Source organism: Sarcophilus harrisii, chromosome 2 (assembly GCF_902635505.1).
Source record: "Sarcophilus harrisii chromosome 2, mSarHar1.11, whole genome shotgun sequence".
Lineage (NCBI taxonomy): Eukaryota > Metazoa > Chordata > Mammalia > Dasyuromorphia > Dasyuridae > Sarcophilus > Sarcophilus harrisii.
In genome coordinates, this window is record NC_045427.1 from 482916794 (window position 1) to 482938772 (window position 21979).

At 39.2% G+C, this 21979-nt stretch overlaps 1 protein-coding gene across 4 annotated transcripts in view; it reads left to right on the forward strand.

Annotated features, from left to right (window-relative positions):
• NUP214 (nucleoporin 214) overlaps nt 1-10230 on the forward strand; it is a 97456-nt gene extending 87226 nt beyond the window's left edge. For all 4 annotated transcript variants that reach the window (XM_031954852.1, XM_031954853.1, XM_031954854.1 and 1 more), the window contains 4 exons: nt 3940-4111; nt 6478-6617; nt 7808-7832; nt 8521-10230. In XM_031954852.1, coding sequence (XP_031810712.1) covers nt 3940-4111; nt 6478-6617; nt 7808-7832; nt 8521-8554 — 371 coding nt within the window. In that variant the 3' untranslated portion in view covers nt 8555-10230. The remainder of the gene's footprint in view (nt 1-3939; nt 4112-6477; nt 6618-7807; nt 7833-8520) is intronic.
• Nucleotides 10231-21979: the final 11749 nt, after the last annotated feature.

The window sequence follows — 21979 nt, forward strand, 5'->3', positions numbered from 1 at the left end:
TGTAAGTCTCTCCAGGCCTTTCTGAAATCATCCTGTTGGTCATTTCTTACTGAACAATAATATTCCATAACATTCATATACCACAATTTATTCAGCCATTCTCCAACTGATGGGCATCCACTCAGTTTCCAGTTTCTGGCCACTACAAACAGGGCTGCCACAAACATTCGTGCATATACAGGTCCCTTTCCCTTCTTTATAATCTCTTTGGGATATAAGCCCAGTAGTAACACTGCTGGATCAAAGGGTGTGCACAGTCTGATAACTTTTTGAGCATAGTTCCAAATTGCTCTCCAGAGTGGTTGGATGTATTCACAATTCCACCAACAATGTATTAGTCTCCCTGTTTTCCCACATCCCTTCCAACATTCCGCATTATCTTTCCCTGTCATTCTAGCCAATCTTGTCAGCTATTTTTAAAGAAAGCTACTTAGGGGCAGCTAGATGACACAGGGAATAGAGCACCAGCTCTGAAGTCAGGAGGACCTGAGTTCAAATGTAGCCTCAGACATTTAACACCTCCCGGCTATATGACCCTGGGCAAGTTACTTAACACAATCATATCCACGTGTCAGTTTTTACTCTTAACTGGGTAGACATGGACCTTCATCTACAGAACAAGTCAGACTCTCCATATTACTTTATTGTCTCGTTTGAATTTTTTGATCTTAAACAAAATATTTTTTTTTTCTGTTTTTAGAATAGTTTTCCTATTTGGTCATTTGCTTCAGAGTGAAACCACCTGGATCAGGCACTCAAACAGATGATGTTGCCCTGTTTCACTTGGTACCCTAGTAACCTCGGAACTTTCATTTTGCTATCACTACAGTAGTTTTATCCTTGTCCTTAAATACTTGTCGCACCAGTCTGCTTCCTTTTTAGAAATAATCTTAGGTGATTGGTGTTAGAACATAAGAGTGGAAAATACCACTGAGGTTCCTCCTCCCTTCATTAAAGGAACCAAAGCTCATTCTCAAGGGACTAGATGTGGCAATCATCAGTTTCAGCCTGGTGCAGCAAATAGGTTGTGCGTGCCTCCTAATTGTGCTACCATTCCCTGTGTAATGGTTAATAAGACATTTAGTCTCTTATCCCTGTTGTCCTGGATTCACTGTTGCATTGGCTTTAGCAGATGTTGGAAATCCTTGCTCCAATTCTGGAAATGACAGAGCAATGCGAGAAACCTGCTTCACTCAGAAGTAGGAGTTGTGAATCCCAGAACAACAGCAAGCTCCCTTTCTTTTTGTGGGATAAGAACATAGAGATTGGTTTCACATTAGCATTGAATTTATTTTTATCTGCTGCCCCTTCTTTCTACTTAATTTATTTTCTATACCATCCTGTCTGCTCCCCATGTCCAAAAAACACTTGTGTACAAAGCACTAAATAAAACTCCATGTGTCTAGAAAGAAATTGTAATTAGATCTGTGATCAGTCTTAAATAATTTAACTCAAAGGGTTTTTAGCACTTTTCCCCCCACATCCACTGTTATATTTGCAACTAAACTGTATCCATTAACAGAGTAAAGACTGGAATTTCACCCAGGGTATTAAAATGCAGAATGTTAATCCAAACATGACTTTGGCAAAAAGTATCTTCAAAGTTCTTCTTTGTCAACAAATTTTAAACAAGCAAGTAATTGAATCATAACGTAACTGTTTACTATCAAAATGTAACTAACAGCCCTTGTTGCACATTATATGATTTTTCTTGATTGCATAATGATTCCTACAAAAATAGTTTAGTTTTTATTTTTTTTAATAATGCCTCCATATTCTAATTTATGGAATAGATTGTTTCCCTTGTCTCCTTTAACATTCATTTCTTTGATTGCTTTTATGCTATTTTTATTAACTTAACATTTGACTTAAATCAAGTCAGGAAGCATTTATTAAGTACCTACTGTGTGCCAGCTAAGTGCTGAAGATACGAAGACCAAAAAAAAAGTTTCCGATTTCAAAGAACTCAATAGTCTGAAAGGTCCAATTTGCATGTTTCTATATTTTAAAAATATATAAATAAAATATATACAGGATAAGTTAGAAATAAGCAAGAGAGGGAGAATGTTAGCATTAAGGGAGACTGGGAAAAACTTTTTCTAGAAAGATGATTTTTAAACTGGGAATTGAAGGCAGGGAAGCAGAGATGAGGAGAAAGAGAGAACATTACAGCCTTAGGATTCAGACAGTGAAAATGTGTGTTATCACAACGTGGGCTGTCTTATGAAAGGAATAGCAAAGAGGCGAGCTTTAACCTCAGTGGGCCTCAGTTTCTTTAAATAGAGAGGGTAGGATAATTAATCTCAAAAGTACTACAATTCTTGGGCATTGAGGTGGTGCAGTGGTTAGAGCACCAGCCCTGAAGTCAGGAGGACCTGAGTTCAAATGTGGTCTTAGACACTTAACACTTCTTAAATGTGTAACCCTGAGTAAGTCACTTAACCCCAATTGTCTCAGCAAAAAAAAAAAAAAAAAAAAAGTACTACAGTTCTTATTAAAGAGGAGCTGCTAGTTAGCTCAGTAGAGAGAATACCTGACTGTGTGCCCATGGACACATCACTTAACCTTTGTTTATCTCAGTTTCTGTAATCATAAAATGAAGGTAATAATAGCACTAAGCTCTCACAGAGTTGTTATGACACTCAAATGAAATAATCATTGTAAACAGTGTCTAGAACATAGTAAGCACTATCTAAATGTTAGCTATCATTATTATTTATTATTTTTATTATTACTATTTTACAGCTCATCAGTTTCTTTCTACCAAAAGAATTGAGCAACTGCCTTCAATGGCCACTGTTCTCATCCTTTTGTAAAACCATAGGGATTGACTACACAGATCTCTTGGATGTTTAAACACAAGTCAGCAAAGCTGAAGGGTTAGTTGTGGGTAGTAAGGGATTGCCCTGCCCTCCCATCAGCCTGTGGAAGCAACTATGTTTATAATCTGTCTGTTCCTTTTTTGAACCTTTTCTGGTGAGCACATGCATACATACTATCGTCTTTCTAGCCAGATGCAGAATGGAGATGAATGAGAGGGAAGATGAAGAGCACACACTGTATGACTTAGAATCACTTTGGCAGTGCTTGTTTATTTTTATCCTGGGCTCATCTAGTATCATTATTCTCAGAAAGACAGTCTATGAGCTTCATGTGGAGGAGTAGATTTTTAAAATTATGGGACAATTCCCTGGCCACAATCACAGAAGTGTTTAGGGCCTTTCCCTGCCCCCACCACCACTACCTCCCTTATGCAATAAGAGAGAGACACTGATGAGAGATGTGAGAGCCATTATGCTTTAAATAAATAAAAAGCATCTGGCTATTCTCCATTGCTATGCATCTCCTTTCATTTCCAATGTAACCTAGTTTGTGGATTTTCCCTGATAGGCAATTTGAAGCCTCTAATTTTATAACTTGGATTTTCACAGTCATCCATAACTTGCCTATATGCTAGTAGGTAATAAAAATCTATATCTCATTGGAAACTCAAGATATTGAAGTTGCTGTAAATGAATAGCTTTTCACTGGGCAGAAGGGATCTGAAATGTACCAAGTATGCTCTCAGGTGATGAACCTGGTTTCACAAGATTGTTCATCATGAAACCTTTCTTACTTTTGAGGAAATGTAGATATCTCTCAGACAAGCTTGGTGGACTCTTATAGGCTTACACTTCTGATTTACATGAAATAAAGACTCCAACAAAAATATTTTTCCATGCTAAAGTGAGAGGATAAAGGCCCTGTCTTAGGGCTTTGTAATATAGTCAAAATTCTGACTTTTTTCTTTTTTTTTTTTTTTTCTTCCCTTTTTTTTCCTTTAATTTTTCATTTTACTATTCCTACCTTTCTTTTCCATGTCCTCTCCTGCCTACCCAACCAACTCCTTTCTATTGTTTTTTGGTTTTTGGTTTTTTTTTTTGCCTCTGTTTTGCTCAGGTGGCTTTGGTGCTGCTCCAGTGTTTGGCAGCCCTCCTACTTTTGGGGGATCCCCTGGGTTTGGAGGGGTGCCAGCATTCGGTTCAGCCCCAGCCTTTACAAGCCCTCTGGGCTCGACGGGAGGCAAAGTGTTCGGAGAGGGGACCGCAGCTGCCAGCGCTGGAGGATTTGGGTAAGCAAGTTCTTGGAAGTGGGATGCAGGGAAACCAAAAAATTCATACCAGGGAAAAAGGCATGTGGTTTGTCACCACTTAAAAGAAAAAAGCAAAACAGAAATCTCCTGAATTTTCTCAATTCTTGGTATTGAGATGGAAGCCCCTTTCTCCCAAAATTCCTTACAGATGGTAAGATGGTACCTTCAAGTCTCAAGCTTCCTGTTCCCCATTAGGAATGAACTTTGGGGTTTTTCTTTCCTTTTATTGTATTTTTTTTAAACTAAACTGTTTTGAGTATGTGTGTGGCCATCATTTGTATCTATACTCAGCAACACAGAAAGTGAGTCCCATTGCCCATATAAAATTGATGAAAACAGAAAAAATAATCCTTTAAGGGATGCTAATAATCTTTGTTGCCCCTTTTTCAAAAACTTCCATTCCTGAAACAAATGATTCTGATCAGATCCTTGTCTCTTGGGACTCCTCTGCATTGAATTGTTTGTTTCTCAGCAAAGAGAACTTTGTTGTTCCCTTTCCTACTCCAGACCCTAGAGTGGGTTTACCAATTCCATGATTCTCATGAGCCAATTACCATACTGAGCTGATTGCTCAGTTTTGAGCCGTAATTGCCTCATGCATAGGGGCAATGCCACAGTGACAGTGGTTTTAGAAGTCCTACAACTTCACCATGACTACTTCAGTGGAAATATATCTTGTAAATACTATGTTTCCTCAATCTAAATGAATATTAATTTCTAGAAGTAAACATTTCATATTTCTCTTCTTCAGAATTGGTCTTAAGGAGAAACACTATAGGTGTAAATCTCAAAATTTAGGAGGAGGAAAGGTATAATTTTTCAAGGCAACTTGCTTCAATACAGGTTTAAGTTTCATAATATGTGGCAAACCATATTTCTTCCATATTCACTTAGCAAGTGTGGGACTCTTGCTTTTGGTCTCATTAAGATCCTAATGTGAAGTCTTGAGACCTGAGATGATGGAGATTATCTGGACTGAAAAAAAAAAATAAACAGAAGATAGCTATGCTTGTGAAACTGGTTTAATTCTCCTCTCACATGCTTGAGAGAACTAGCAAGCTGCTGATTAAGAGGCAGACAGTGGTTTTAACAAAACTTGTTTTTCTCCTCTTAGAATGATTATATACTGCAACACCTTTATGGTTAAGGCAGTTTAACCACAAGTTTCTGCATCACTAAATTTACCCATTTCCTTTCATGACTAGTATAGAAATGATTCATTTAACAAATCCAATTTTTGGTGAGTTTGTGTTGTGGATCCCTTTTCCCTTTCCCAAAAATCCCTTTGGGTTTAATATTTTACGTTTTTCGAGAAGAGATGAGAGCAGGGCTAGCTCTGGGCAGAATTGTGAAGAAAGTCTTTCATTCCCTTGACTGTCCTCTTTTCTCCACCTACATATATGTTGGAGTTTAGGTTTTGGTTCTATATAAGCTGAAGTGAGATTTTTATATTCACGTAGCTTCTTAGCCCTAATACTAAGATTAGTGTGCCCTTTGACATGAATGCTTAACCTGGAAGTAAATACAAGTGTTAAGGTAGAGAAAAGATTGCAATAAGAAGGAAAGTTTGATAAAGACTGGTGTTTCTCAGAAAATTCTCACAAGCATTACTCCCTCCTAATGATTCTTTCACCTACATAAATCAGATTGGGAGATCAGGATCATGTGCTTTTGGTTCATTTTCTGTTGTTGTTTTTTTTTTTTTTTTCCCATGGTAGAAGGGTGGGTATAGTGCTTTTCCTAAGAATCCTCATTGCAGTCATACAACTCAGTTGGTCAGAACTTTTTGCTAACGAAGCCAGAATTGTGGTTTGTCCAAAGCCCAAGTGAGGTAGGTAGCATCACTACCACAAATTGCACCCCTGATGCTGACCAGTTCTCCCAGGATAGTATGAATGGATGTACCCTCCCTCTTGGAAATAGAAGTCTTTTAAGTGAATGTCTTCTCTCTTAGTGATGAATCACAAACATCTCTATATGGAAGGAAATTAAACCTTCAGAGTTAAATTATAATTATAGAGTAAGCAGAGTTCTAATGCAGAGAGAAATGAAGCCAGGTAAATAAGGAGCAAACCATTTTTTAGCTTGAGAAAAAGAAAGAATGTAAGCTTTGGAGATACCTGCCCAGTATTTAAATAATCAGTGATTTCATTGTTTGGAACACAACCCAAACTGGGGTGAACTTTACTTAAATTTTTATTCTCCCTAAAGCCCCCCAATGCTGTGTTAAAGCCTTTTTCAGGAGTCTGTTGGACAACAGCATAGTAGTCTGATAAATGCTGGTGGGAAAAAGTTCCAAAAGCTCACAGTCACTGAAGCTAATATGCTTTGTATTTGGAACCCAGGTTTGGTAGCAGTAACAATACCACATCATTTGGCACCCTTGCAAGTCAAAATGCGCCCACCTTTGGGTCATTGTCCCAACAGACTCCTGGTTTTGGGACACAAAGCAGTGGATTCTCTGGTTTTGGATCAAGTGGAGGAGGTAAGAAACCAATTCACTTTACCACACAAATATCATGGTTCTTGCTATTTCTCAAGATGACCTTTCTTGTGCCAAAACACTCAAACAAATGTTTTCTCCCCCTGGGAAAATGAGGGGCTAGAATCTAAATCTTTCCCCATAGTTCTTCACTTCAAGATTTTTTTTAAATATTAAAATGGCAAATGAAGGGATATCCTTTTTTCACCATCCCACCCCAATCTTCTCCTACACTCACACTTTAAATTAGAGGAGATAAATGATGCTATTGGTGTCACATTGTTGTTTTTCTTCAAAATTTAATCCAGAAATCAGAGTAAAATGAAAGAGAACAGAGTGTTTGGCTTAGCAATGTGTTGTATCATTTTTGCCTCACAATAAAACTATATCATAGATTAGATGGGTAAAACTTGTTATACAGAACTTGTTATATCCTTGTAATACATAAGAACTCGGAGAGGTCAGACTCATTAAGCTCTGGGGCCCCCCAGTCATACAAATTTAATGTACAGCCAAGACTAAAACTCAAGTCTTCTCATAAGAAGCCAATACTCTTTCCATCCATTGTCCACATCATAGATGATTAGAGGGAAGACCAAAGCGAGCATCTCATTGGAATGTCTTTTGTCTGGTCTAGCATATCGAGAACACAAAATCTGGACAAAAGATGCTTTTTGTGAAAGCATGAGATTATTGAACATTGAAGAGTGGACCAGAGGCCTGAATAGGGCTCTGTTATTGCTTGAAAAAATAAAAAGGGTTTGAATTTCTTTCATGAACTTCATCATCTCTGGATAAACTCAGAAAAAACACTAAATATAACACAATGTGAAGAGAACAGCATTTGAAGTCAGAAGATCTGCATTCAGATCTTGACTTTGGCACTTACTTCTCCCTGAGTTACATTAGTTGAGTGATTAAATCTCACTGAGCCTACGTTTTCTCACCTGTTAAATGAGAAAGTTGAACTAGATGACCTCAAGGCTTCCTTCTATTTCTAAATCTGATCTTGTGGGTCTCCTCTGCCAAACTCAGGTCAGTTTCTGAAAATTTTTTCAATGTTAATTCTATACCTCATTGACAGCTTTAAAGAGGAAAGTTTTTTCAAAGGGGAAAAAATAGAAAGGAAAAAATTGTGGACTGCAGGCTGATTTAAAAAACAAATGACTTGATTCTTTTAATTTCTATTTCAGGATTTGGCTTTGGATCATCCAACACGTAAGTACCTAATCCTGGCCTCATGTGATTTTAATCATAATTTTTTTGAAAAAAGGAAATAGAATGAACATGTAGCATATAAAGGGAAATTCAGGAAAACTATATTGAAATAATAACTCTTGTATTTCAATTTTATTTTAATTATTAAGCAGAAACTGAGGATCTGGGTATTTATTCTTTTTTTTTCTGTTTTATTTTTCTATAGATTTTCATAGAGGCCTCAAGTTTAGATAGCAGTTTTGGGTTTTACATCTGTTGTTGGTGATCATGCTTTATGTTAACATGTTGAGTTAGATGCTAGTGCTGTTCTTTCCACATGTGATAGATAAAAGGGAAGGAAGACTGTCCTTTCTCTTATAGTATAGAATTTGCAAGTAAGGACTTCAAAGGTCAGTTTCTCAGTCTCATATATATATATATATATATATATATATATATATATATATATATATGCTTAAAAGATATTTGCTGTCCATTGGTAGCAGGGTAATGTGGATGACCTGTGGTACAGCATGCACTTCCCAAACTCTGTGGTTTTCCTGGAAGATCTCTATTGCTACTCCTGTACAAAATCACAGGAACATTTCCAAATGCGTAGTCCTGTGCCAGAAAGACAAGTCGTCAGTGTTTTATAAACCCTCTGTAGGCCACATGGGAGTCACTGCTTTGTTCTACTGCGTCCTTGCAGGTCAACCCCAGGGTTTGGTGGATGGAGAAGCTGAAGGGATCCTGGCGTTTTTTCTGTTCCTGGGACTGACTGCATGCTCACTCACCTTCTCAGACACAAGTCTTGTACCAACTGTGTAAAGGGCACATGCTCTCCCTTTTTTTAAACTGAAGATGCTGAATGCTTATTTTTTATTTTTTTTTTCTCTATTAAACTATTTGGCCTCTTTCTGCACAGAATGTGTGAGGGTTATTTACAGTCTCTAGTCAGGGGAAAAAGATTTCTGCTGGACTGGAGAAATTCACGCAGCCTGAGGTCAACTTGAGGGATGATCAGAACATGTGCCCTCCCAAGTGCACCCATGGTACCATCATGTTGGAAAAAGGAGAAACTGACGGCAGCTAGTTGGCGCAGTGGATAGAGCAGCAGCCCTGAAGTCAGGAGGATCTGCATTCAAATGTGGCCTCAGACACTTAACACTTCCTAGCTGTGTGACCCTGGGAAAGTCATTCAACCCCAATTGCCTCAGCAAAAAAAAAGAAAAGAAAAGAAAGAAGGAGAAACTCACTTTCAACTAAAAATAAACATCAGGACTAATGCAGATGTAGCAGTATCTTTAAATAAAGTTAGGTGAGGAGCAAACACTTAGTTCATCTGCCTCTCCTTGGTGAAACATTATATTAATATCCTACTAGTGCTTTGCTTCTTTCTTGGTTTATGTATTTGAAATCCTTAGAGAGAGTTCCATAAGGGATGGTGATCCCCCTCCAGACTCCATATCTCCTTCCTCCTATGTCAGACTCCTTAGTTTTTTCTTTCCTGCTATTGACATCCCTAACAAACATGTAATAGCTGAGTCCCATTTTTAGATGGTCAGTCATTCATTCCCCAGAGATTTGTGTCAAGTTGGGGGAACATGAAGAATTAAATTGCTTCATTGATTCATTTATGTTACTTTTTGAAAAAAGACTGTGGCTCATTTGTATTATACTATTGACCTCCAGCAATCTCCACTGGGCTCAGGCAGGATCTGGGACACTGTGTGTTTCCATTCCTATCTTTTCTTCAACTTGGAGGAACCAGTTAATTGAAAAGCCAGCATTTATCTCCATGATTTCATTGACCTTGGTAGCTACTCTTAGCAAACCTCGAGGACCATTGTGCCAGATTGGTGTCCTTGGATAGAGAAACTAGAATTGAGAATACTAGGCGATTTCACGTACATTAACTACCCTTTCTACAGAACTGAGGAAATAGACAAAGGTAGTAAGAGTAGTCCTTTCTTAACCCTCAGAGGAAGTTCTGTGCAAGCATGAATATGATCTTTTAAGTCCTTTTCCTGACCTATCAATGATTCTTTGAACAGTCTATTTGTGTAGAATTGTATCTGATGGTGTCTTGGATCATAATTTTATTTTTATGGAAGAGTTTGTTTCTCACACTATAATATTTTTCAGGCAGGCCTGAATATTTTAATTTCAGTTTCCCAGGCTCTTACACATGTGTTGTTTTATCAGACTCCTCCAGAATTCTTGTGGGGAGGGGATGGGTAAGAGTGGCAAGAGATGCCAAAGGGGAAGGGGTGAAGAAGATTCCCTGTGGGCATTCAGTCTGAGAAGGTTGTGCCATTAGACTAGAGAAAAAGAAATCTATGAGTGTCTTACATGTTGGTGGAAAACTGTTTTAAAGTATGTGAATAAAAATGTTACATGACATTAAATGGTCACCTTGCAGCCAATGCTATCATCTTGATTCTTTCAACTCAGCAGAGGAGATGGAATGTAATGAAATTTCAATAAGAACAATCTGACTTGATAAAGAGAGTAGGAGTTTTATGCACCCTAGCCTGGCATCCTTGAGTTTCAGAAGGCTTCCTTCCGCTTCCCTCCCTACACCAGTTGTCACCAAAGTCGTATGTGTTTGTGGTTGATTATCTGTCATCTTTGATAACCCATGGTTTAGGGACTCTCCATCCTTTTGTTTTCATTAGGAAGCCAGCTTCTTTTTAGGAATTTAGAATTTGAAGCCTGTCACTTTTTTCTTATTTTGTTTTGAAGAATTATCCCATTTCTTTATACTCATATGCAAGTGCTGAAGTGGATTGTTTATGATATTAGCTAGAGGGACAGATGTTTCATCTTCAGGTTTGGACATGTTCCACCTTACAAAACATAGCCCCTGTCTCTAACCTATGTAGTGAAAAGGCCTTTCATTGTGCGTTTTTGTGGGAGCAATTTTTTTTAAAAATAAAAGGGGGGGAAAAAAAAGAACCAAGGGCTTAAGCCAGGCTACTTGCCCATTTGTTCGCTTACCCCTCATACCCCCTCCCCCCCACCGCACACCCTCCAAAGATCTTTTTTATAAATAGAAGCTGCTTTGGCCCAACCCCTGACCTCACATTCTTTGTGTTAATCCTCCACCTCGGGGGCATGTGACACCTCCCCACAGGGCCCTATCATCTGTACTCTCACAGATAATTCCTGATCTACTTGCTGCCAAGCCAGGGAGCACTAAAAGAATGTACCACTGGGGTGTTTCTTTTTTGGGGATTGATAAGAATGATGCTATGGGGGTAGGAGAAGAATAGAGGATCCTACCTCCGAGGGCTTAACCACATTCACTCCTAGAATACAATCCTCAGGATGCTTGGGAATAGGAAGGAGTGAAAGAGAGGTAAGAATCGAGAAGGCCTGTGTTCAAATCCAGTCCCAGATATTTACTAGCAGGGTAACCCTGGTCAAGTCAGTATTTCTATTTACCCCAGTTTCCTCATCTGTAAAATGGGGGTGATCACAGCAGCATTCTCAAAGGTATCTGTGAGGACAAATGAGATAGTTAAAAAGTTTAGCACAGGATTTGGCATATTGTAAGCATCATATACATGTTAGCTATAATTATTATTATTATCTGGGCCAGTAGTACCTCTGAATGGTTGGGGGAGGGGGGGGTGTTATAGATGACCAGGAAGAAGGAATCAGTAAAATCCTACATAGGAAAAAGCTACTTTTCTGACTTGAGGGAAATGGCCTGTCACCTGGAATCCTACTTGCTATTTGTGATTGAGGGTAGTTCTAAATGTTATTGAAGCACATTTAATCCACTCTCACAGGTAGGCCTAATCCAATATGTCTGACACAGTTACAAGTTCTGGCTGGATAGGTACTTTTGAACAATTATTTGGTTTATCTTAACTGTATAGTTCAAGATGGAGATTGGGGGAAGGGAGGTGTTTTAAGATCTGGGAAGTGCCTTGAACTACTTTGCCACAATGATGTAAATGCTTGATTTTTTTTTTTTTTTTTTTAAAGCTGTACCACTTTGAGTGGGTTGTCTCAGATGGCAGCATAGTGATATACGAAGTGAGTCTAGCTCACTCTCATTTTTCCAGGACAGGTGTCCATATATAATAGAGAGACTCTCTTAATCTCTTGGCTCCCAGTCTGGAGAAGAGGAAAAATGCACTTGAATATTTTCTTGTTTTATGAGGCTCCAAAGAGAGCTATGAGGTCCTGTCTAGTCTCAGTGCCTTATAGAGGCAGCTGCTTTATTATATATCTGGTAACACATTAACTCAGTTTCCATTTCTTTATCTGCAATCCCTAGGAGACCCAAAATAGTTCTCACCTTTCAAGTATTTGTTCTGCTTCCAACCTCCGTGCTTCCTTTTGGAATTTCCTCCTTCCTGAGAGTTTTTTCCTCTACACAAATGTGTTCTTAATCACTCACCTGTTTTTATGTGATGGTCTACTCCAGCAAGGTGATGCAGATAGAGATACAAAGGGTGAATTAGTTCCTATTCTTTTTGTTATTGGATTTTTTTTTTTGGTTTGGTTGGTTTTTTTGTTGCCAAGGCACTTGGGGTTAAATGACTTGCCCAGGGTCACACAGCTAGGAAGTGTTAAGTGTCTGAGGTCAGATTTGAACTCAGGTCCTCCTGACTTCAGGACTGGTGCCATCTCCTGCACCACCGAACTGCCCCAATAGTCCCTCTTATCAAGATGCTTACATTCTAATGGGAGACACAAGAATGTGTATAAATATATGCAGGGTAAATGTGAAGAGTAAATAGAAGTTTATTAGGAAAATGCTTCATTGATGGACTTAATTATTGACATTTGTGCTGTCTAGGGACCAATTTAGCTTTAGAGAAACTCACTAATCAATCACCAAACAGTTATAAAGCCCTTACTTTGTGCCAGATACTATATTAAATTTCACAACTTGAAATTGTTGTTACAGTAAATACTAAGCACCACTATATGCTGGGCACTACACTAAGCCTTGGAAATACAGAAAGAGGCAAAAGGCAGTCCCTGCCCTCAAGAATCTCACAACCTAACAGAGGGAGACATTAAGCAAACACATAATTCCAACAAACTGTCTTTAGGATAAATGGGGGGGAAATTGTTAATATTATGAAAGATAACTAAATGTAAATAGCAAATATGTAGGTGAGTCCCATTTTCCACCTGGCAGTCAGTCCCCATCTCCTCCATGACCACCCACTTATGGGTACTGAACCACTGTAGATGTTTATTTAACTCAATCCTAGATAAAGGATCTTTTGTGAACTTTTTACTTTGGGGAACACAGAATGTAAATTAACTAGCATTGCTCAAATCTGTTCATGATGATCATAATAGCTGGCATTTATCTGGCACCTTTTGTAGAATATCTTTTTTCATTTATCTCATTTGATCCTCCTAATATCCTTGTGAGATAGATACTGTTAATGAACCCCATTTTATAGATGAGGAAACTGAGGTTCAATTAAGATCTTTATCTAGGGTCACACAAAGATAGTGAGTGAATGAGGTGGGGACTGAACTCAAGTCTTCTGCCTCCACTTGCCCCAAAATGTCATTCCACCTTAAAGGAAGGGAGCTATCATCATTGTTCTAACTAGATCAAGCTTTATACATCTTTGTACATGGTGCAGTGGATAGAGAGCCATCCTTTGAGTCAGGAGTTTAAATTCAGCATCAGACACATGTATGACTATGGACAAGTCACTTCATCCTGTTTGCCTCAGTTTCCTCATCTGTAAGATGAGCTGGAGAAGGAAGTGGCAAACTACTCTAGTATCTTTGCCAGGAAAAGACAAAACAAAAACAAATTGGGTCATTTAGAGTTAGACATGACAGAACAACAAAAAAATATTCAAGCAGCTCCTAAACACTGAACTTGGTGAAGCCTCCCCTGATTAACCATAGAGACTGCAGCAAATGCCTCTTGGGCTAATGTCTTTCCTTTTGTCAGCTAATATAAATTCTTGGTAGTGAGGGTCAAGTTTATTCACTTAATAGCTATATATGCAAATATAGTTGTTTATTAAGGGCTTTTAGACAAAGATGGCCACAAGACTAGTGAAGTCACCTGGTCCCAGGCTCTTAGATTGTCTGAACCAATTTCTTTCCTTTGACATCTCCTGCAATCTGGCTTTTGAGACTTTCCAGAATGCCACAGGAGGTCAAGCTCTGGGGCCTCGGACCACTCAGGCTGCAGTTGCTCTATTGTTCGAGCTGATGTCTCCTTAAAAATAGAAACCCATCCATACCACAGTCCTGGCCGGAGATTCTCAGCATTGTTTTCGACCCTCAATGACCAGCTGCAAAGAGAGACTTTTTGGAAGGGAGGAGGCAGCGGGCCAAACCAAAATTAATCTCTGGCCCCCAGGTCTCTCATTCTGTTTAATTCCCTCCAAAGTGGACATTTAAAACAGTTGCCTTGCAGACCGTGTGGGCCCTCAGCCTGTGGTGATGCTGACAGGAAGCTTCTTCCATTTAGTCCTCTAAGTCTTGGCATTCATTTAGGACATTCAGAACTGAAAGGTAATTTAATCCCCTTGTTTTACAGATGAGGAGACTGAGGATGGAGACAAGGGTAATGTGTCCTAAGTCACACAACAGATCAGAGTTGGAACTAGAAATCGGGCTTCCCTGGGTTCCAAGCCAGAGTTCTCAGCCCTCCCTGACTAGCTTTCCAGCTGCAGATGCTGCTAATGCATTGACTTGGTCCCAAAAGCCAATACAGAGCAGCAGGTCTCTTCCCTAACCATTTTTCTGCTGCTGTTTTGTGGTTCTCTGCTTTTTTTGGCTCTTTTATTTTATCCTTATCTCCCCTCTGCTTGTCTCCTTATTTGAATTGGGAGAGAGCACACATGCAGCAGTTGGGACTGGTCCCCACACTCATTTCTCTTGTTGCACAGCAACTTTCTCAGTTCCTCCAATTGGGAAGCCAGCACAGCTGGTTTTTGCTCATTTTAACAGTACTTCTGAGTGACTCAGGAGCAACAAGGCCACCCAGAGGCCTGCATTAAGGAGAGAACCAGCCCGTGCAAAGAGAAAACCCTTTGCCCCTGTTCCCCACCTCCTCTCCCTGCTTTGGACCAAGCTGAGGGAAGGTATGCAGCATCCCTGGGGATAAGACAACTCACTCTGTCCTCAGCACGGAGATTTCAGACTATTAAGGGATGGGGAGTCTGCTTTTAGCTCAAGTCCCTGACCTTACAGGAAGAGAACAGCTGAGTTCATACCCTGCCTTTCCAAAAGCCTCTCCCCAGCCCCACCCTTAGTAATCTTCATCCAGGATCTCCAGCTGTTGCAGAGGGAAGGGGCAGGAAAGAAATGCATGCTGAATTTTCCATTTCTTCCTAGGTAGGATCTGGCAGAAGGGAGTTAACTATTGCTGAGTTAATAGCATCAACTTTCACCAACAAATATTTTTAAGAGTCTTCAAAGTTACTTTAGCTTTGGGGTTTTACTTTTCTTTTAGGCTCCTGTAATGCACACCATTTACTACTACTACTAACTCTCCCCCCTCCCTTTTTTTATTTTTTTTTTAAACAGGGAACAGAAACTTATCAGCTATGTCAAAAGGTTCTACATCTTTTCCCAGGGTAGCTTGATGCACCTGCCTTATAGCTCAGCCAGGCCTAGATTAAGGAAAGCCAAATTCATTTTTTTAAACTCAAATCAGTCACTCCAAACTGGATTTATATCCCCCATCTTCCTTGCCTCTTACATCTGTGTTTTCACTTGTTCACTTGGCTTTAAACATTCTGTTGCCTGTGGTTCTGAGAACCCTCTTTTCCTCTTGCTTGACTGCTCTTGGGGGCAGTTTATTAAACACTTGATCAGAAAAACTCAGACTATCTTAATAGTATTTGCTCTTTGGCTGTCAAATCTGCAGAGAAGGGAAATGGAACAAGCATCAATAAGCATCTACTTGTGCCAGACACTCTGTTAAACTGTACAAACATCTCAATTTGATCCTTAATCGTAAAGATATTGGTTGAAGAAAATGAGGCTAGACTAGATTTGAACTCAGCTATCCCTGATTCCAGATCCATTGCTTTATCTACTGTGCCATCCAGCTGTCTAGTAGGGACTTGACAGTCATCATCAAAAAGTATTAATGTACCATCCCTCTGACATAGATACTACCATCCCAGTGTCAGGACTGCAAGATCTTGGAGCTCCCTCTCCCATAGTTCAGAGAGGCAAGATAATTCTGCATTGATTTAAGGATGCCATGGTTCCTCAGAATTAGAAATACTTTTTGTGGCTGTTGCATGGCGAGAGACCAGAGGATCAGTAGCAGGGCTCCGTGAACTTGGATGAAGGGCTAAAAAACGACTTCCATCTTTCTTTAACTCATTTTTGGTTTCCTTTGTAATTTTCTGTATTTTTTTATTAATACATCTGAAATCATTAGTCAGAAAGGCTTCTATAGACTTCAGCTAATTGTGAAGGACCCAAGGAAAGATAATCATCCATAGGAAGATCAAAGAATCACAAAAGCTTGGAAAACTGGAAAGAGACTTTGGTTCAGTTCCTTCCTTTAACAGAATATCAGTTAAGCCCAGAATGTACTAAATGACTTGCCTCGTTTGTGACACAGTCAGGATAAAAACTCAAGTTTTCTGACTCTAACCAGTGCTTTGTTTTGTTTTTTGGGGGGTGGCAGTGTTCCCACCTTTCCACCCCCATTTCTCAATTCCACCTAGACCTCTCTACCTCCATTGCCTTTTACATTAATTGGAGAGAGCCACAAACTTCAAAGCAACTGATTTTCCTTTCAGTTTAACTCGCTCTGCAGTTGAAAAGCAAGTGTTCATTCTCATGGCCAAATTGGGAAGCCTAGAGTGGGTGGGAGAAAGAGAACAAGGTGATGTCATTTACAGCTACCCAGAATCCAATTGAGTTTGTTAGAAAGTTGGAAAAGTAATGAGATAAAACTTATCTCACAGACAAGCTCACCATAACAGGCTTCTCATCTCTGATTCCTTTGATATGAAACCTATTTAATGCTGTAACTATTTTGATTGGTTTCTAAATGCTTACCATGAGCAGACAGACCACCTAAACCCATTTAAATCAGCTGCCTATTCATGAACAATCCGACTTTAGGCCCTATGGTATGATGATCCATTTGTAAATTTTTTAGTCCTTCCAAAATATGGATGAATAAATGAGCATGTATTAAGTACTGACTACTTGCCAGGCACTGTGTTAAGTGCTAGGGCCATGAATCAAAAAAATGACTCCTGTTTATTTCCTGTTGATGCCCACACCAGCTTTAAGAGGAGCTAGAGGACTGAAATAAGGATTGGAGAGAAGGCAAAACCTTAGCTCATTGTACCTCTGCTTCTATCTACACCTGAACTTAAGGTCACCAAGACACTTCAGACTTTGACGAGATCTGGAGGCTCATTAATCCAAACCTTTCCTTGTAGAGATAAGGAAAACTCACATCTATGAAAAGTGAAGTGACTTTCCCAACATCACACAGCTAGAACCAGAAACCAGAACCAATAGGAGGAGCATCTGCCTATTTATTCTAAAAACCAAAGGAAAGATCTCTACCTTGATGCAGAAAGCACAGAACTAGCTCCAGTCAGAGGCCTCAGCTTCAGTCCTACCTTTGGGATAACTAACTGTGTTGTCTCTTAACCTCCTTGGGCCCCAGTTTCCTTATCAGTAGTTTGAAGGGATTGGACTTACATGACTTCTAAAGAGCAACTTCCAACTTAAGGTCTATGATCCATAGACCTAAATCTTTTTGGAGCTCCCTCTGAAATGATTTCATACTGAAATTAGAAGCTGACTTTGTCTCCTCCTCTCTGTGACATTTTGTCTTGAAATTAATATGACACTGTGGAATAGCAACCTCCATGCTATCTTCCAACATAGAACAGCAGCAAGAGCCTCCTGCTCTTCTTTTCAACTTTAAGAATGTCTTTTTTTTTTTTCTTTCCCATATGATCACCCAATTGGCACATTAAAAGCTTTCATCTTAATGTTTACATGGTGCTTGACTTACCTACCCCACAACCAAGCTCAGCAGAAAGCCTTGCTTATCAGAGGTACCCTAAGATATCTTCAAGAGGACTCATTTTTATTGCTAACAGCCAAACATAGGGTCCAAATTCAAGATTACATCAAAAATCTAGTGATTTCCACCACTGACCTCCCATGAGGCCTTCAGCCAGTGAACATCAGGGAACAGGCTGATCCAACTGCTCTCTGGACATTTTATTTTCAATCTTAACTCAAGGCTTAAAATACAACACAGTTGATAATAAAACCAAATTTTTGAGTTTAAAAAAATGAAAAAAAAAATGAGATAGGAAGCACGTGTGAATTTAAAAAAAAAAACTTTTATTAGGTTAAAAAATATTTATGAAATAATGTATTTTAATCTTTACCCCAATGTCCAAACACTATATTTGGTTCTATTCTGGACTTGACTTTATACATAATCTAAAAAACAATTCATTCTTTGAATCTCCTAAGCCTGCAGCTGGTATCATAGCATTTTAAACCCTAAAGACTATCTTTAAAGCTTGAAGACTATCTTAATTCAGTCCCTAAGGAAAGTGAAGGACTGAACTAAGGTCTTACAGCTAGTCATTGACTAGGCATGGACTAGAGTCCAAATATCTCAATTCCTAGTTGAGTAGGAGTTCTCACAACCACATGCTGCTTTCCAGACATCTGTAAACTGAACATCACTTCTGTATTATGTCTGGGAGTTTACAGGATACCAGGCTGAATCCCTCAAGTTCTTTAGACTATTAAAAAACAAACAAACAAAAAGCAACTTTAACCCACTTGAAAACTGAGAGAGTACTTCACACCCATGCAATGGTAGAACGTGACTATTGTGGTCTGGATGGTACTGTTGTCATTAAAAAAAGAAATTCTCTTACTTGCTGTTTAGGGGGAGGGGGTGGAGAGGAGGGAGGGAGAAAATTTGGAACAAAAGGTTTTGTAAGGGTGAATGTTGAAAACTATCTTGTATGTATTCTGAAAATAAAAAAGAAAGTAAAATATTAAAAAAAAAAAAAAAAAAAAAGGAATCCTCAAGTTGTGATGGAGAGCCATCTCCATTCAGAAGGAAAATTGTCAGGACTGAATATGGATTACAACATATATTTGCACCTTTTTTGTTGTTGTTTGCTTGCTTTTTTCTTTCTCTCTTTTTTTTTTGATCTGATTTTTCTCGTGCGGCATGATATATGTGGAAATATGTATAGAAGAATTGTACATGTTTAACTTATATTGGATTGCTTGCTGTCTAGGGGAGGGGATTGGGGAAAAGGAGGGAGAAAAGCTTGGAATACAAGGTTTTGCAAGGGTGAATGTTGAAAACTTTTTGCATGTGTTTTGAAAATAAAACTATTATTAACAACAAAAGAAATCCTCAGCACTAAAATGATTTGAAGTAAAGACCTTGAAATTAAACTTAGAACTATTAAAATTCTGCCCTTTCCACAAGCTTCTTTTTCTTTGTTGTTGTTATTCAGTCAGCTCAATCATGTCCAACTCTTCATGCCCCCATTTGAAGTTTTCTTAGCAAAGATACTAGAGTGGCTTGCTTTTCTTAGTCCTCAGGATCACATTATGTGCTATAACACAGTGGCCAAATTGAGTCAGCAGGCATTTATTAAATACCTATTGTGTGCCAGGACTGTGCCAGGTTTTGGAGTTTCAAAGAAAGGCAAAAGACAATCCCAAAATGGTGCCATCAATTAGGGTCTATTAAAGAGCACAGTTTGCCATTGAACAAAATGAGCCCATGACTATTGTCACTTTTTTGTTTAATTTTTTTCTGTTTTTTCTTATCAAAGTGTTCATGTCCCTCTACCCTCCTTCTAATTCATCGGTCCTCTGGAGAAAAGAGCAGGGAATGTAGGCAGGATTCCTGAAGGTCAAGGATGTGGAACTTGAATGAAACCCTAATCTGAGTTTGGAAATGTGTTTGTTATGGCAGACTTTTCAGTATAATGATATTGTACAGAAATTTGCTAGATATTTAGGTTCCTTACTCTGGGTTCATGTGTGCCTTAGTGTCCGAGGAAGTGCAAGGAGTAAGAGCTCAAGGAAGAGTAAAAAGGCCAGTTTGACAGGGAAAGTAGTTGAAGAGTACCTGCTGAGGCTACCATTACCACCCACACCAATGGCACCCCTTATGTTAATCAGCTGAAGGGCTTCTTCTGGGGTTCACTGGAGGCAGGAGATTCCTTCATATCAAGATTGAAGCCGATACCGAGCTTTTCCATCCTTGGTGTCTCCATTGTCCTACAGTTGGCCAAGCCATACCTCTTGCTGCTCAATCCAAGTTTTATCTACCAGAACAAAAACCTTCTCTTGTTATTACTCAGTATCCTTACACAATTTAGCTCTCCCCAATCCCTCTCTTTTTCTACCCACTCTTTCACTGTTGTCCTGGAATATGCTGTTCCCCCACCTCCATTAAAATTTCCCTTCCTCTTGGATCTGTTTCTCTTTCACTCTTCTGGCATTTTTGGAAACCCAGCTATCTGAAGTAGTACAGCAAGCAAGAGAACTAAACTTGAAATCAGGAAGACCTGGTTTAATTTCGTAGCTAAGATGCTTTTTAACTTTGGGCCCAAGGCAAGTCACTTAAACTCTGATTTCCTCCTCTGTAGATTGGAGATAATAATAATAGCGTAGTCTTCACAGGATTGTGAGTATCAAATGAGATAACATACACAGCTATGCAGATCTTAAAGCACAATATAAATACTAGTTACTATTATCCTCTGCTTTGCCACCTTCTCCAATGTTGATTATGCTTCTCGAGCTTCCCTGTACTCAAGGAAAGGAGGAAGAAGGAGTGTGCTCCTTGTTGCCCACTGACACTTTCAGAACTTCCTTTTGCCATCATTACTCAGCCACCAATCCCTTTGAATTCACTCCATCTTTCTATATTACACTGTCTCTGGATCCTTATTTCTATCTTCCATCAACTTCCGGGTCACTCTTCCCTTTTTTTTTTTTTTTTTGCTGAGGCAATTGGGGTTCAGTGACTTGCCCAGGGTCACACAGCTAAGAAGTGTTGTGTCTGAGAACAGATTTGTCAAATACAGGTCCTCCTGACTTCAGGGCAGGTCCTCTATCCTCTGCACCCCTAGCTGCCCCTCTTCTCTTCTTTCTTGATGAGTTCATCTCTGGCTCCTAGCCTTTCTGTCCCAACCCCATCCTCCTTCTTGATGTACCTTGAACATTTAACTTTCACTGTTCTATCATGTTTCCTGCCTTTCTAACCTGTCCTACTGCCTCACTCATAAATCTGCCATGTGTCTTCTCTTCAACCTCTGATCCCTCCTTACTTCTCTAATTTGTCAACCCTCTTCTAGACTCATTCTCTTGCCTTCCTAAAGTCTTAACCTTATAGTTAAGCTGTTCAACAAGGTATATTATCTTTCCCCCCATTGAATCTCTTGTCCCTTTATCCTTTGGCTATTTTATAACCTGCTAATCTTCAATCCTAGGTTACTCCCCCCATGTTGCCTTCCCACTCTTATTCCTGAGCAACTTAATACTGGAGAAAGTCATGAAACTGAACTTTCTACATCTGCAACCAATTTGGGTTCTCTAATCTTAACTGGACCCTGTTACTCGGCACTTTTTACTCTTCTCTGATTGACTTTGTCAGTAAACATTTCCTATAAGAAATGTCCCAGACTTTATAAACCATCCCCACCTCCTCTCCCTCCTCCTTTAGTGAGAATTCCTTCATCTTCTCACCACACCTCCTCTTCACCAGTGCTCTCCCCTTGTTCTGGTTTAAGTGCAAAGTGGCTGTTGTTGCCAAAGTTAATTTCTCTCTTCTTGTACCCTTGTACAACCCACTTCCTTAATCATTCTCTTTTTCAAATCTTTATTCTTATCTAATGATTCCTTCTCTGCTCTGATCTCCTCTTGACAATCCATCTCTTCAAACTATTGACCAAAATGGTAGAAAATGTTGTCTACACTGGTTACATCTACTTCTTCACTCACCTCTCACTCCTCAAGACCTTATGACCTAATACTAAAACTTTCTGCTCAGAATTTAAGTGATGCCTTCAGTGCTAAGTCAGATGGCTTTTTCTCAGTTCTTTCTGCCTGTATATTTTCTCCTCCCTTGGAATTCCTTATGCAGCTTTCTTTTGGACCTCTGCCTGCTT